This window comes from Amblyomma mixtum, chromosome 7 (assembly GCF_055824585.1).
Source record: "Amblyomma mixtum isolate Tamu chromosome 7, ASM5582458v1, whole genome shotgun sequence".
Classification (NCBI taxonomy): domain Eukaryota; kingdom Metazoa; phylum Arthropoda; class Arachnida; order Ixodida; family Ixodidae; genus Amblyomma; species Amblyomma mixtum.
In genome coordinates, this window is record NC_143018.1 from 10318286 (window position 1) to 10333630 (window position 15345).

Here is a 15345-nt window from a genome sequence, read left to right on the forward strand (position 1 = left end):
ACTAGTCCGCGATACGCCGGACAGTTCGGCAGAGGCGAGTACTGCACCGACCCCGTCTCTCGCACTATCCGCCGTTCGAAGGTTGCAGAGGCAAGAAAGAGGAAGCGCGTTCGATCGCCGCCGACAGTGAAGACGCCCGCGCTGTTGTCGGTCGCACGTGGACGGCGACTGCTTCGGGGACAGCGGTGGCGTCGGGTCGGCGGTTGTTGTTGCGTGACAACGAGCGGCTGGCATTGGATTCGCTTTCGACCCGTGCGGCGGCACGGCTGAGCCGCACTTCGGCTGCTTCGCAGCGAACTGTGAGAGCCGAGCCGTCTGTGTTGCTCGCGCGCTTTGCGTAGTGCAACCTGCCTCCGTCGCGGCCCCGCGTCAACGTCATGTTCGCCGCCGGCGACTTCTGGTATTTCTCCTAACGTGAGTCATGCGCGTGCCGACCTCTCTCGATATGCATACGCGATGCTCTTTCTTTCTTTCTTTCTTTCTTTCTTTCTTTCTTTCTTTCTTTCTTTCTTTCTTTCTTTCTTTCTTTCATTCTTTCTTTCTTTCTTTCTTTCTTTCTGTTGAAGATTGCGTGGGAACTGGGTGGAGCGCGTTTGTGTGTTGACCGAAGTCGCCGCTGGACTCCGCCTGTTCAGCGGCGTAACAACGCCCACCACTGATCTCTACTCTCGAAAGCCTGCGATGTTTCGGAAAAGGAGGTATCTTATGCCAGTGCAATGATATGTTTGAACTGACTTCGCTTATTTGGCAGGGCTGAACAGCCATTGGTTCGGAATGCGGGATTTTTGTATCGGTGCTTTTGTTTTCGTATCGACTGCTTTACTATCTGCAGACGAGCGCACGCTCGGCATGTTTCCACGCGCTGTGGTTTTGTCACTGGGGAGGTCAAATACTGCGCGAAAACTCTGATTATTTTCGTTTTCAGCTTGAGTTGTAACTGCTTTACTGATCGTTTCAAATCTCACGCACGGGCACGACACGTCGTTTCGCTGGAATCCACCACATTTAAGGTAGTTTCGACACTACCGTTGGGCACAAACCACATAACATTAGGAATTTCAATTCAATTTTATTCAACATCTTGAGGTTTTTCAACATCAGAGGTCGACGCACCCTACAATAACTTGACAGCAGCACCAGAATGTTGTACAGTCCACGGCAAGTGAGCACACAGGAAAAAAAAAAAAAGTACAAATCATGAGTAAAAATCTCCGTGACGCGAAGTGCTGACTGTACCTAGGGTTACAGCAATTTAGATGCCTTATTTAATGAGCACGGAAGGGTATAGCAAAGCATTTGGCGACCGTAATTCTTTCGAGTTTTTGACACGAACCATGTGAAACCAGGACGGGTGGTGTACTTCTGTTCTTTACATTTTAAGTTCGACAGGTTCATCATAAATGGATTGTTTTGTTTAATACTTGTTTTATACCGCCTTAACAGTATACTTTCAAAAACTTGTGGGAGGGGGGTAATGCTAAGAGATGCAAAAATCGGTTCGGTGTGTTCAAATCGTGATGCATTAAAAATATTCTGAACAAGTTTCTTCTGAAGTATATGTACCCGTTTAATATTAATAAATGATGTTGTGCCCCATACCAAAATACAATAATTAACAACAGAAGAAAACAGTGCATTGTACAGCATCTGCGAGAATCAGGTCTTTAGAACACTCAGGAAGCACAGCAAAGCAGCCGGGGAAAGTGACGCCGCGGATCTGAATTCGTAAGGTGCAAACGCCGGTCGGCGTCACAACATGGCCGCCGGCTGTGCGGATCTGGGGCCCAGTCCAAGGTGTCAAAACCTTTCTAAGGGTCGTGGCTAGCCGGCTGCTTATCACAGAGAAATCAGCGCCGGTATCTACCAGTGCGGTTACTTCACAGTTATCGGCGGTTACTGGAATTTCCGTAGAAGCCAACTGCTGGCTCTTCGTCGGCGGTGGGCTCGTCGGGTCAGGTGGTCGTTGGTCTCGTCGTCGCTGCAGATCGTCGAGTGGAGGCTCTTGTTTCTTTCTAGCTGCGGCGGCCCTACCCCCAGAGGACGCCGTCTTCAGTTTTCCCGCCGTGGGGACCTGCCTCTGAATTCGCCAGAGGTCGACGGGCGGCTGGGAGAAGAGAGTCTCCTGGGCGATGGGGATCGAGACTGGCGTCGCGGCACGGTCTGAGCCTGCACGTTGGACGTCAGGTATTGTTCAATCTCCTGGGGTCGCTCGCCGTAGCGTGGTCGAGGAGCGTCTGAAGCGAAACCCCTTAAACCCATCCGACGGTAGGGGCAGTGGCGCAGGATGTGGCCGGGCTCACCGCAGTGGTAGCAGAGTGGCCGGTTCCTCGGCGTTCGCCACATGTCCGCTTTACGCATGGCGGGCCGGAATTCCAGCGGCACGGTGGTGGACACAGTTGGACGTGGGTACTGCACAGCCGGCACAGGTGAAAAAGCTTGTGCCACTGCCGCAGGCCGTCGAAGTGCCTCGCTGTAGGTCATGATGTAGGGTTGCGGCTGCGGCTCCGGAACAACTGGTGCTGGCTGCACCACTCGACGGATTTCATCCCGTACCACGTCCGACAGGGCGGCGACGCTGGCCTGTGGAGCTTCGAAGCGGAGTTTCGCGAGTTCTTCGCGAACGATGCTCCTTACAAGGTCTCGAAGATCTTCAGGAGGCAGCGTCGTAGGCGTGCAGGTTTGAGCGGCTGCCATACTAGCCTGCCGGCCGTACTGTGCACCGCGTTCCTGCAAGGAGCGTTCCATGCTCACTGCCTCCTTCGTAAAATCGGCCACTGTCCTTGGAGGGTCGCGGACAAGTCCAGCAAACAGCTGCTCCTTAACGCCCCGCATCAGGTGCCGCACTTTCTTTGCCTCGGCCATAGCAGGGTCGGCTCGACTGAAGAGGCGCATCATGTCCTCAACGAACATGGTGACGCTCTCATTAGGCTGCTGCGATCTCGAGTGCAGAGCGACTTCCGCCTTCTCTTTTCGTTCACTGCTGCCGAATGTCGCCAGCAGCTCGCGACGAAAAACCTCCCAGGTGGCAAAAGAGGACTCGTGGTTCTCGAACCAGATCTTTGCCGAGTCCTCTAGCGCAAAGTAAACGTTCCTCAGCTTGCGCTCACCGTCCCACTGGTTGAAGGCTGCCACACGGTCGAAACTGGCCAACCAGTCTTCAACATCCTCGAACCTGTCACCGTGGAACGTCGGCGGTGACCTGGGCGCGTGAAGTACGAAGGGAATGTCAGCTCCAAAATGTTGAGCGGTCTGGCTGGCTGTGGTTGATGTCATATCTCTTGCCGGTTTTGTCAGGCCGCTGAACTCTGGCTGTAGGCCTCGCAGGCGGCGGCTCGCTTTGTGGACGGGGGTTGTGTCCACGCACTGAGGGCTGGCTTCAAAGGTGTCTTGAGAGTCAGTGTACATGGGACGTTACCCAGCACCTCCACCAAATATGTCACGGCTATACAGTCGGGACAGCCAGGTCACGTTTTACTGAACAGCGCCAGGTAGCAGCGAACTCCCGAGCGGAACCCGAAGAAGCGACGACGAAGAAGCCCCGCCCGCCACCATGGCTAAGGCTAGCCAGGATGGCGGTTGAGACAGTTCGGCCAGGAGACGGCGCCACGAGAATGTCCAGGAATGTGGCATTATGTTTTGGTAAAAGGTACAAGATACCAGCAACCTTGGACAACTTGTCCCTGACCTTTGAAACGTGTTCATCCCAACATAAATTTTCATTAAAAAGCACTCCTAGACTTGCGCAGTTCGAAAAAGAAAACAAGCCGGTCGTGGTTACACACACTGCATGAACAGGTTCAGATGACTTACAAATAGATCAGCATACGGTTATTAAAGAACAATGACGACGACTATAAAAGCATGCACCTTAATTATCGCGTATTTATTTTTTATTTTAGCGAGAAAGGACTCATTGTCAAATGTTGGCGCTTTCTTTCTTCCAATCTGACTTAAATCCGAAATATTCACCGTCATAATCAGCCGCGCAGCGCTAATAATACAAGGCGCTTTTCTTAGTTTTGGTGGCAGTACGTTTATTCGCGTACACGTCATGAGATCCCCTCATCTACCTCGAATTCCCCACTAGACGAGCCTTACAACGTATGGCCTACGTGCGTATCTGCTTTGTTTGCGAACATTATTTGCAGACTCCGATCGATAGACTCCATACCATATCGTTGTTTGGCTTGGCACACAAAAGAACATCCATCGCGGGATGGCTGTCTCGAACATCTTCCAAAACCGCGGGTGACGCAGATCCCGTAGACGACCGCGTCTCTGCCTCTACACTCCGCGAATGATCGAGTACTGCGACCGCGGATGAATCTTGCAGACCCTGTGGCCCCGATGGGGTCGTCCTTCTAGCTGGGCGATCCACCTTTAATGTGCTGATTGCCCCGAGTGCGCCGCGAAAGGACAGGTGGCTTGCGTGTTCCGATGCCGAAACGCCCGAGCAGGTGATGACAATATTACTGTACACAAAAAGTAAGGGCAGAAAATGAACAAAAAGAAAACAACACTCAGACCTGTTACTCCTCCCGCCCCCTAATTTTGTGCGTAGAAGTTAAAGGGTTATTCTGTGCCACTGGATTTCTAGATTTGTCTTAATGATGAGCTCTACAGGGTGACCTCATTTTCTTAACCTACACTGTGAACCTGGCTTTTTGCTATGTAGTCAGATACAACTAACAACCGAACTGGCAGATGCCCCCCAAAGGAGGCCCTCTAGAGAACTGCGTCGGCCGATTTTCATGCCGGCGAGATTAATCCCACTAAACCGCGGTTAATCCCCTTTAATCTGCCACCCCCTGCGTTGTCACGTTATAGCAGGTCCACGGCGATCGGTCCAGGGGGAGAGTCGGTCGACGTCATTAACTTGAGGGGCTCCTTTGTGGGGAAAGCAATGTGGAAATGTCTCTGTTGTCTCCAAATTAGGTCGCTCTGTCTGTGCACCTTCCTCTTCTATTCTGTCGCATCAATATAGTATGTACTCCGGTGCCCGTAACTATACGACATCCCTCATAACGCACAAGCACTTTTGGAATGTTATTTAATTAAACGGCACATGCAAAATACATGAAATGATTCATTCATTGGTACTGTCGGTCTTTGCGGGCTTTTACCAGCAGTGGGAAAATTTGAAAATATATGCGCATTTATAAGATGTAAATTTTGACGACTCAAAGAATCCGATTGAAAGTACAGATAAATGCACTGAACCAACAAGCCAACCCAAGTGAGCGCCTTGTCCGTGTTCTTTCCTTCGTTCGTCCTGTCCACGCTCGCGCCTTGCATCATCGAGTCACGCACCAACTCGCCCAACTAGTAGATTCTTCGGAGTGCAAAACTTGAGGTGCCACTTGTACTATTTTTTAGGTGTGCAATGGTATACGAACGATTCCGGTCTTTCAAGAAAGGGCATTCGCCGTTAAAACACGTATTACCTTCCGCGGTGGATCAGTGGTTACGGCGTTCGGCTGCTGACACGAAAGACGCGGTCTCAATCCCGGCCGCGGCGGTCGCATTGCGATGGAAGCAAAATGCTAGAGGCCCGTGTACTGTGCGATGTCAGTGAACGTTGCGAAAGACGCGGATGGTCAAAACTATCCGGAGCCCTTCACTATACGGTGTCTCTTATAGCCGGAGTCGCTGTGGGACGATAAACCCTCATAAACCACAGCCACTCAAATACGTATTACAACTCGGTGCCTGGACACAGTGCTTTATCAGGGCGCAGAAGTAAATTGTAGGAATGGCCTACCAGCGCTGGGATGAATGAACGTTTGATAGATGTACTGTCTGACACAATTTGTGGCAGCGCAGTGTACTCTATGAGTTCGAGGCAGTGGTTTTCGGACGTGCAGCCAGATCGCGAACACACTCCACGGGCCCTCACGCTCGTACGTTCTACAATACTGCAGAAATTTATTAGATGAAGTATCGGGCAAAAGCACCTGACACTACAGGCAAAGGAAACTCACATGACTGTGCCACAGCTGTGTCGGTTAAATGTTTTTCAATGTCGATGCTTCGTTAGGGCTGACAACCTTTCCTTTGCCCATTAACCTCGTGTGTTTATGACGAGTGCGACGCCAGTACATGCCTTCGCATTGGAGGTGCATCATCATCATCATCATTTATTTGACCCTTAAAGGCCCATGGTGGAGGACCACATAAAGGGGGGGGGGGGGGGGGGATAGTACTCACATTGGTGGGGAGAAAAAGAAAAAAACACGAATAAGGAAACACAAATAACGCAAATAAGGAAACCACCGCTTCGTGTTTGAAACGTTTTCGAATAGACTGATCATAAGAGTGCAGTAAGTACGCGTACGTGCAACGCTGATTCTTTCTTTCACGCCTTTCATTTATCAAAAGGTGTAGCTTATTGACCATAAGAGTCGCTGAGACGTCGGGGATTAACCGAACTGGAATCGGTTTGACCCCTTGTTCGTATAAGTGACATGAAACGAGGCGATATCTGCGAGCGGACGCATTTGTTGCTTCGGTCGTTTTCATTTCGTAGCTGTCAAACCCCAGACAGCTTTTTAAAAGGTCGCGACGTTTCTAACAATTAACCCCCGTGCTGTTTGCTTTCAGTGGCTGCTAAAAATAATGGATTCGTACGTTGCCAGGAAGCAGCGTTAGGCAAGGCTCGCGGCTGTGGAGGACTTCTAACGAATTCCGACCACCTTCGGATTCTCTGACAAGCGCAGAAATATCAGTGAAGGTGCCTTCTTTCATTCCCTTTTTGTAAAAATGCCGCCAATTTTGAATCATCAACCTTGAAACAGTTCGGCCGTACCAAAAGTCAGGGCGCTGGAGGGCCATATAACACGCGTACTGATATGCTCAGGCACTAAGCAATTTCAAGTCTTTAAATTGAATTAACCCGCCGCGATGACTTAGTGGCTATGTGTTCGGCTGCTGATTTCGGTAGAGGCGAAATGCAAAGACGCCCGCGTGCTGTGCGATGCCACTGCACGTTAAAGAAGCCCACACGGTTAAATTAGCCTGGAGCCCTGCACTAACAGCGTCTTTCGTAGGTCAACGTTCAGCTTTGGGGCATTAAACCTTATATACCACATACCACGACCTTGTTAAATTAAATGCACACATCCGGAGGCTGATAGCCGTAATTTTTCATAATTCTTTCTGTTCTCGTTACACAACTGACAACCTCAACAATGCGGCCAGCGACAAGTCGGTGCACCGCGCTCGCAGGAGCTCTTGTTTGCTCGCTGCCTTTTGGGAACGTTCAATGCACATCTGTGCACACCTGTGTTTTCAGCTCTCGGGTGGAATGCGGCTGCGCTCTGCGACAGTGCGTCGCCGTGTCAGGTGTTTTTTTCCCTTTTCCTGCAACAGCTCTGTAGTGACGCATGTTTGTCTTGGTCTGTGCTGACAATAACAACAACAACAAAAAAAGATCCGGTTGCACACTGCCTCCATTTTGCGTGACTGGGGTGCGTTGGATAGAATCCATTATTTGTAAGAGCTCAGCCCGAATAGCATTCTCCACTTTGTACTCGTTCACGGTGCCCCCAGGAACACGCCGTTTATTGCAGGCATCGTCAAACAATGCCACTAAGCTATTCAGACTGCACACATTTTTAAAGGAACACTGAGTACAAATTGCCTGTATTGAGAGGGTACCGCTTTCTAATCAAAAAGAGAACACTGACCGAAAACGAAGCTCTTTTAAGCGAGAAAAGAAAAAAAAAACGAAATGCAGGTGTCGCCACCACAGGCCGATTTAGCAAGTAAAATGCGTGCGTCGAAACTGATTTTGGGGCGCGGATCACAGAGGCTACGCCACATCGCCATTCCTTTCAAAGCGGTGGCAAATGGCTCTTTTAGGTAAGGGTATCACGAGTTTATTTGACTGGCAGGGAGATTTAAATCTAATTCTCTTGCCGATAAATGCGTCTTTTGCTGCCGGAAAAACGTCAGCTTAGTGATAAAGAGCCTTAGAGTCGATTGTTACTTCGAACAAAATTTGGATGGAATTGTTCTCAGTGCCCTTTAACGCGCTATGTTTTTGGTCAAGCCGAGAGAACTTACTGAAGTCACGTTAATTTTATGTTCTGGGGATGGAGGATGAGTGCAATGTTCTTCTAGTTAAGCGCAAGCCCCAGGAAGCTTTCTACTGGCCGCAAATGTTAAAGCGATGGTTCTGTTCGTCGAAAAATAAAACTCCGAGAAAACTAGCATTCTGCATAGCACCACGGCAACAACGGTGACAGTATATACTCTGCACTACGCTTCATACCGCTACAAGGGATGCACAGTTAACAGCTTCTTCTCCACTTCAGCAGTTGTCCTTGTATTTTAAAGGCATGAAAACTTGTGTAGTCAGTCAGGCAGTCAATCAATCAACCTAGCTGCTGCGTTTGCAGTGTAATATGACGTCGCTACCATGATTAAACAGTCGGAAGAAATATGGAGATGAAATTTCGTCATACTTCGTTGCACGAGGTGCCCTTGCCGCACTTTGAACGAAGCTGACAATCGGTGACCTTGGATGCATCGAAGAGGGTGGCTTCGAATGGGGTGTTTTCCCAGCGATTAACACGGTGTCCCTCCCCCTACACCCGCCTCCCCCACCTTTGCGGAAAAAAAAAGAACAGGGTGTAGGTCTTCACCGTTAAATGCGCTCATTAAGGCACTGGAAAACGGCAGGCTCTGGCCGCCAAGTTGCCGCTGTGCGCATTTGTGTCGATCCCAAACTCGTCAAAGTTGTCTTACCTCCTGCTGTCAGCGCTGTCTCGGGCGAGACCTTGAAGGAGATCGTTAAGAGAGAAAAAAAAGGGGGGTGTACGCGTTACACGATTCGAAGGCGGAAGGCATGCACGTCGTAAACACCGACTGCGAGTTCGTGTAGAATGCGTTCCTTGCTCGCGCTTTTTAATTTAATTCTTTTTTTTTCTGTTTTCGCTCTACACCTGCACGCCTGTAAAGGCTGCTGCATTCTCCGCAAGCCTTTCTGTCTTTCCTTTCCTTGCTTTCTTGTAACTTTTGTTTTGCAGTCTATCCTGCGATGACGCACAAAACAGCGCACGCAGGCTCTTTGCAGTTCTGTTTCTTTCTGCTTTTCCGTTCGAGATAAACCACCTTTTTGTCCTTTTGGGTACTTCGCATCTTTCGGATTTGCCAACGTTTTCACGTACATGTCTACGCCTGTCTTACTGCTGTTGAAAGAAGTGTTAAATTTAGCACTCGGTGCGTCTTATGTGATTTGAGCATGTTTTACTATCATCAGCATAGCCAGCAGCAGCATGAACCTAACTGCGTCCACTACAGGACAAAGGCCTCTTCCATGGATCTCCAATGAACCCTGTCCTGCGCCACCTTATTCCCGCAAACGTCCTAATTTTACTCGTCACCTTACTCTCTGCTGCTCCCTGCTAAGTTTGCCGTGCTTTCCGCGCTCTACCACCCTATTTCATGCAGGGACGACCTGCGAGAAAAGTTCGCCGCTATCAAGCCGCCGCGGAGGCTCAGTGGTTAAGGCGCTCGGCTACTGAGCCGGAGTATCCGGGTTCGAATCCGACCGCGGCGGCCGCGTTTCGATGGAGGCGAAACGCAAGAGGCGCCCGTGTGCTGTGCGATGTCAGTGCACGTTAAAGATCCCCAGGTGGTCGAAATTATTCCGGAGACATCCACTACGGCGCCTCTTCCTCTCTTTCTTCTTTCACTCCCACCTTCCTCCCTTCCCTTACGGCGCGGTTCAGGTGTCCGCCGAGATACGAGACATTTACTGCGCCATTTCCTTTCCTCAAAAAACCAATTTTTCACTTTTCAGCCACAGTTACACCAGTGAGGGTAAACACAGAGATCAAAAGAGCAGACGCCTAGAAACCAGTTGGAACTTGCACTCTGTGCAGTCTTTGCCAAAACTAACCAGGCGACACGGTTTGCTTCTCAGTCGTATATTAAACCTATTATGCCAGTCCTCCAGCTTTAAATTTTTGTATGGTAAGTATAACCCCTGTTCTTACCTTCAAAAAACTTTTTGATCTTTAAGGAAGCAGTAAGGGCTCTACTATAGGAATGAGAAGCAAAATATGCAGCCTGGTTACTTTTGGTAAAGACTGCACATGCGTGTTTCTTCGTTGTGTAAGCAAGCGCTGAAGTAAACCGGCTTCATTTATGTGTGATGTACTGCGCATTTCTTACGCTTGAGTATTTCAAGGCCTCACGCTGTGTACAGCGTTCTGTGCTTAAAATACTACGAACACCTGAAAGGATTCGAATTGCTCCTCATGGTCGAATGGCGATGTTATAGATGTCGGTGAATACTAGTTTTATGCGATATCGCCGGTGTTGAAATCACAATCGTGCTTAAAAGCCGGAAACCTACTTCTAAGAAGACGATTCCGGTAACTGTGGTAACATTTAACATTTTTGTAGAAATTTTGAGTATTCGGCTGCGCAGATAAAAAGAATCCAGCGATCAAGGGCAGAGAATTTTGGAGACGCGGACGATTCGCAGTGCACATACTGCTTTCGCCGCCAGACGGATATCACTCGAGGCATTTTGCTGAGGACCGCACTGTGGCGCCACCGTCTTTCTGCAGTTTTGTTTAGATTGTCATTGTTTTCTTCGGTCAAACCCGATTAACGAGGGAAAACTTCGTTGAGCGATTTCACGGTTGAGAGGCTTTTGATCATTGCTTAGCTCAGAGAAGCTGTCGCCGACGTGAAGGTTGTCTTTGCTCTTTCTGTTTATTCGATGCTAAATAAGGAAGCTTCAGCCGAGCCATTGTGCCAAATGGTTGGCGTTCGCTTGCTCTGTACATGCTTAAGAACCAGTGTGCTCAGACAGTTGACAGCAGAAAAAGTGCCTGACTCACGCCCTGCACGGCTCTTGAAGAGATAACCCACAATATGCGGCCCTTCGAGGGCAACGACGCAAATAGAATTTCCTGCTTCTATCTCGATGCAAAGCACGAGGCTAACCGAGATAATCTCGGTCGTCATCCGCTGACGAAAGAACCCTGCGTCAGTGCGAGTGTTTCTCGGCGATTAATTCTTCCGGTGGGACCTCGGTGAATAAGAGGAGCAGTTTCAACACTTCCCAAACAGGAGACAGTTGCTTCAACGCCTTGACTGTCAGCAGGGAAGGAAGACATGCTTCAGTAAACCAAAAAAAGTTACAGGGGCGTTGCAGTAATGTGACGCGAGCTTCAGCGCTAGCTTCATATGCAGGACGGGATGTGGAAGAAAGGATTATACAAGGGAATGTATTCAGGGATTCATCTGATTAAAGAGCAGTGTGACAGATGACGATGGATCGCGTGACCTTGCTATGTGGTAACATCACTTCATGCGAACGGAGCGAGGGGAGCTAGGCCTAACTACAAAGACGCAGGTTGTAAAATAGCACGGTAATTGCGTGCTATGTATACACCGGGTCTACATAAACACTTAATATTTGCTCTATTAATACAATTAATTGATTAGTATAATTAGTGTATTAATTACTCACATCGCATTTCTTGAACGCATTTTCATCGAAACAACAGGAGGTGAATGTGATCTTGAGATGGAAACTTTCTCGTACTCTTTGGTGGTGGTTGGGGAGGGGGGGGGGGGGTAGTGTTGCCGCCACCTTCAAGTCCGCCTTTGCGCCTTTAAAGGGACACTGAGGAGAGCACTATTAATATATTTTTTATAGCAAAATCCGATAGTTCGGCATGTCATGGCTTTGTTGCCACTAGGCCGGCAGCGAAAAATGCATTTATTTCTAAGAAATTTGGATTCGAAGTTGAAAGGGTTTTTCCCGCCGCTGTGATTCAAACTTGGGATTCGGCTATGACGACAGAGGACTAAGTGACGTGAAACATGACGTGACATGACGTGATGCAGACTCCGTGATTTCTGGCGGCCAGCAGTGCGGCCTAGCAGCAGCCGAAAAGAAAGCTACCGCCGGCCGCACGTTGAAGGCATCTATCGGCTATTGCGGCCGTCGCTACAGTCGCTTCGCTTACGTTTGCACCGGCGTTTTGCGAGCGTTACGATGGATCTCGTTCTCGAAGTCGTCAACGAAGTTCTCGCAAATAGACACCTTTAGCATACCGTGTACCTTGATACCGCTAGCGGAATACCGGGAGCCCGCCTAACGCCGGCGAGCAGGCGCTGATTGGTCCCGATGCTTCAGGCGAGCGCGTAGCTGCCCGGCACGTGGCGCCATCTGGCGACGTCAAGGAGATTTGCGCATGCATTGGCTGCGCCTCAGTGATTTGTGCTTCCCGTGTCCTAGCGTTGCTAGAACCATTGGTTCTAGCAACACTGTCTTGTTATATGACGTCATGACGCTTGTACTTGCGAGTTTGGCCTGTGGCGGCGATACCTGTATTTTGGTTCTTGCTCTTTTCTTCGTTACAAGAGCTTTGTTGTCCGTATGAGTGGCGTTTTTGTAATCAGGAGCTGGTATTCTGTCGATACAAGCCAACTTCAATTTCTCCTCAGTGTCCCTTTAAAGACTACACGCTTGCAGCATTACATTTCATTCGCTGAAACTGCAGAGGAATGAGCATGAAAGTTCTTTGCCTACATTACATGAAAGAACACATAGCTTATGAACCGTTTTTGAGTCTCCGTACAGTCGGGCACAAAAGTTTTTATGACGCGTGAGCCGCAAACGAAGCCGATAGCGCTATTATTTGCGGCCGGATCGAGACCAGACTTGAGGAGGTGAAAGTCAAACTCACCTTCTTTAATATGTTATTGAGAAATGTTGTGATCGCTGAAAGACATGGTGCCTGTAGGCCTAAATTGTGTTCTAGAGACTTTTGTCCCCGACTGCGTGTGGCATTCGTCTTCATTTACACTTAGGTTTCTGGGGATTAACCTTTGCCCGACGTATTCTGAAGGGTCCGCGAGTGCTTGTCGCGTGAAAAATGTTTCGAGAGCAAACGTGTGGCCTTGACCACGATGCACGCAGGGAGGAGCCGTTGTATGAGGTCGCGACCTTGTGCTACAAGTTTTCTATTTTGATTGACTATTCGTGGCTCCTAGAGCTTTAATGATGTGTTTCGTAGCGCTGGCCTTGACTAGCGGTCCCGGTTGAACGCATACGGTGTATCGCTGCGAACACTGTCACTAATTACAACGTTCCTTAACCTGGAATGAAGTTTAGCTGACAAGCGCAAAAACACACCTTGCTTGTGGGGCCCTAAACACACCGGGATAAGAGACACACTCATATGGCTTATAGCGCTTACAAAAACAAAACAAAACTATCATTATGCATTTAATCGCGCAAAAATATACAAGAAGCGATAATTATCAGAACCAGCGGCCATCAGCAATTTTAGCCAGTCGAGTCTCGAGAGTTAGTTCTCAAAGTGGACGAAAAACTTGTTCGAAATACGCTGAGTTCGAATTAAGAGGAGCCCGATCCCCTTTAAAAGACGTAATCTTTGGTTACAGGCGCGAAAAAAGACAGAACTCAAGACAGAAAGACGGGACGAAGCGCCCTTCGTCTCGTCTTTCTGTCTTGTCTTCTGTCTTTTTTCGCGCCTGTAACCAAAGATGAACAGTTACCAACTTGCCCAGCAAGACGTTCTTTTAAAATACGTGATGTTGGTGGAACCGGAGTATCATTTCGAATGAACCGAATGTTCGAATTAAACGGGTTCGAATGAACGAGTTTGCTCCGTATGCGATTTCATGTGTGTAACTATGGCGTCCTATAGATGTGTGTGTGTGGTCGAATGAATGAAGATACTAAGTCTTCTTACTAAACAGCGAAAAAGACGATTTTACGAAAAAGGCACACAAAAAGATGGAACGGGCGCTGACTCGGACTTAAAAATACCTTGTAACATGGACGAACTTACCCAAGGTACGTTTTTGATCCCATGGAAGCAATCTTAGACAGACGTCCACGACTTGATTTCGGGAAGGTTAGCACCCCGCCAGATAGCGGGTTTCGAAGCTCGCCCAACAAAATACTCGAAGCTGTGATATGCTTTTCCGTTGTCCTGTGGAAATCAAACTGCAATACGTGAAATCGGCTAGTTCAAGCCGCTCCTTCGAATCACGTCGACGCTCTATATCAGCTCTTCCAGTACTTCCGCGTCTGACGCGTCGACCCCACGTCTCTCTCTTTATGTGTCTTTAACAACAATGCCCAGGCTTAGCTGCATAAAAAAAAAAAGAAATAGAAAAGCAGCGACTGCACTTTCGTGCGCCGTCGCCGCTTATCATTTGCGTAGCTGCATTTTTTTTTTATCGTCCGTCCTAGACGTGACGTGTTTGTCGGAAGCGCTTGTTGAAAGCCTGGACGCTCCGTGATAAGGACGTAATCGCTAGAACAACTATCCCGTCGATCGCCCGTCGCCCTGCCATAGCTGCAGCGTACCGCGGCCATGCGAGGAGCGCTTTAGTGCATCGCACTCCTTTCTCGTCGGCATGAAATCGAAACTGGGCGCCGTCGTCGAATGAACACCGCACCGCTTGGACCACTGTTCCAGCTGTCAGCTGCTGCTTAAAACCGACTCTATAGATCTGGGCTTCATCGGGCACGCCCCTTTCACGTGAGTCTGCTGGTTTGTGGAGTCAAGCGAGATTTTTAATTTGACCACTGATGATTATTTTTCGAATTTTGAATTTTCAGTGTATGAACTGCTTAATGTAGTGAATCGGCAAGCGTCGATCATTTCGTCGGTTCTGTTCTTGAAACGTAGGCATACTCTATTACTGCGAGGCTTGGCGGACAAGTTGATTTGCTTTAATCCTATGTAAGGTAGACATTGCAGCCAGGTGTCAGACGAGGGAGCGTCGGACTTCGCGCGTTTAACGGCCCACTTGTTCGGTTATACTACAGCTTTAGTTCACTCTTTGTAGATTTGATGGTGGCGCTGTATTCGCATGTTTTTCGCATTAAATTCGGTCTATGATGATGATGATGAGGGTTTCATCGCATCATAGTGAAGCCAGAGTGTCTGACATCCGTCATCCATACATCAAGTGTCTGACTCTCAGCGACTCGAAAAAAATAACTTGGTTATATATGACCCTAAGTCCCCGCTCACGCTACCTGTGGAGTCTCTTCGAAGCATATAGTGTCAGTTTCACGAGGGGAATACCCATATCCCTCCTTTACCACTCGCTTGACAGCTCAGTTCCGGGCGTCTACCGGGAGTTTGACAGTTACTCACCCCTCCACACCCTTTTTTTTTTCAACATTATCACATACTATCTTACCTGTGAGTGTCTGTGCCCGTGTGCTGAGATTGATAACAGAGGGTGACGCACATCTGTCCCTTTAAAGCGGGGCCACCTTCAGAACATCGCAAGCTATTTCGAGAGCGCCCGTGTAAACGGGTGTTATCG

The 15345-nt window shown here is 48.9% G+C and overlaps 1 protein-coding gene across 7 annotated transcripts in view; it reads left to right on the forward strand.

Annotated features, from left to right (window-relative positions):
- LOC149334976 (ras-like GTP-binding protein rhoA) overlaps positions 1 to 15345 on the forward strand; it is a 48747-nt gene that overhangs the window by 20827 nt on the left and 12575 nt on the right. For 2 of the 7 annotated variants that reach the window (XM_089551660.1, XM_089551659.1), the window contains exon 2: positions 2017 to 2184. The exons of 2 other annotated variants lie outside the window; for them this stretch is intronic. In XM_089551660.1, coding sequence (XP_089407786.1) covers positions 2130 to 2184 — 55 coding nt within the window. In that variant the 5' untranslated portion in view covers positions 2017 to 2129. Of the gene's footprint in view, positions 1 to 20; positions 415 to 1597; positions 2185 to 13565; positions 14547 to 15345 lie in introns of those variants that run through there. 3 more of the 7 variants (XM_089551664.1, XM_089551658.1, XM_089551663.1) reach the window with 3 other exon arrangements.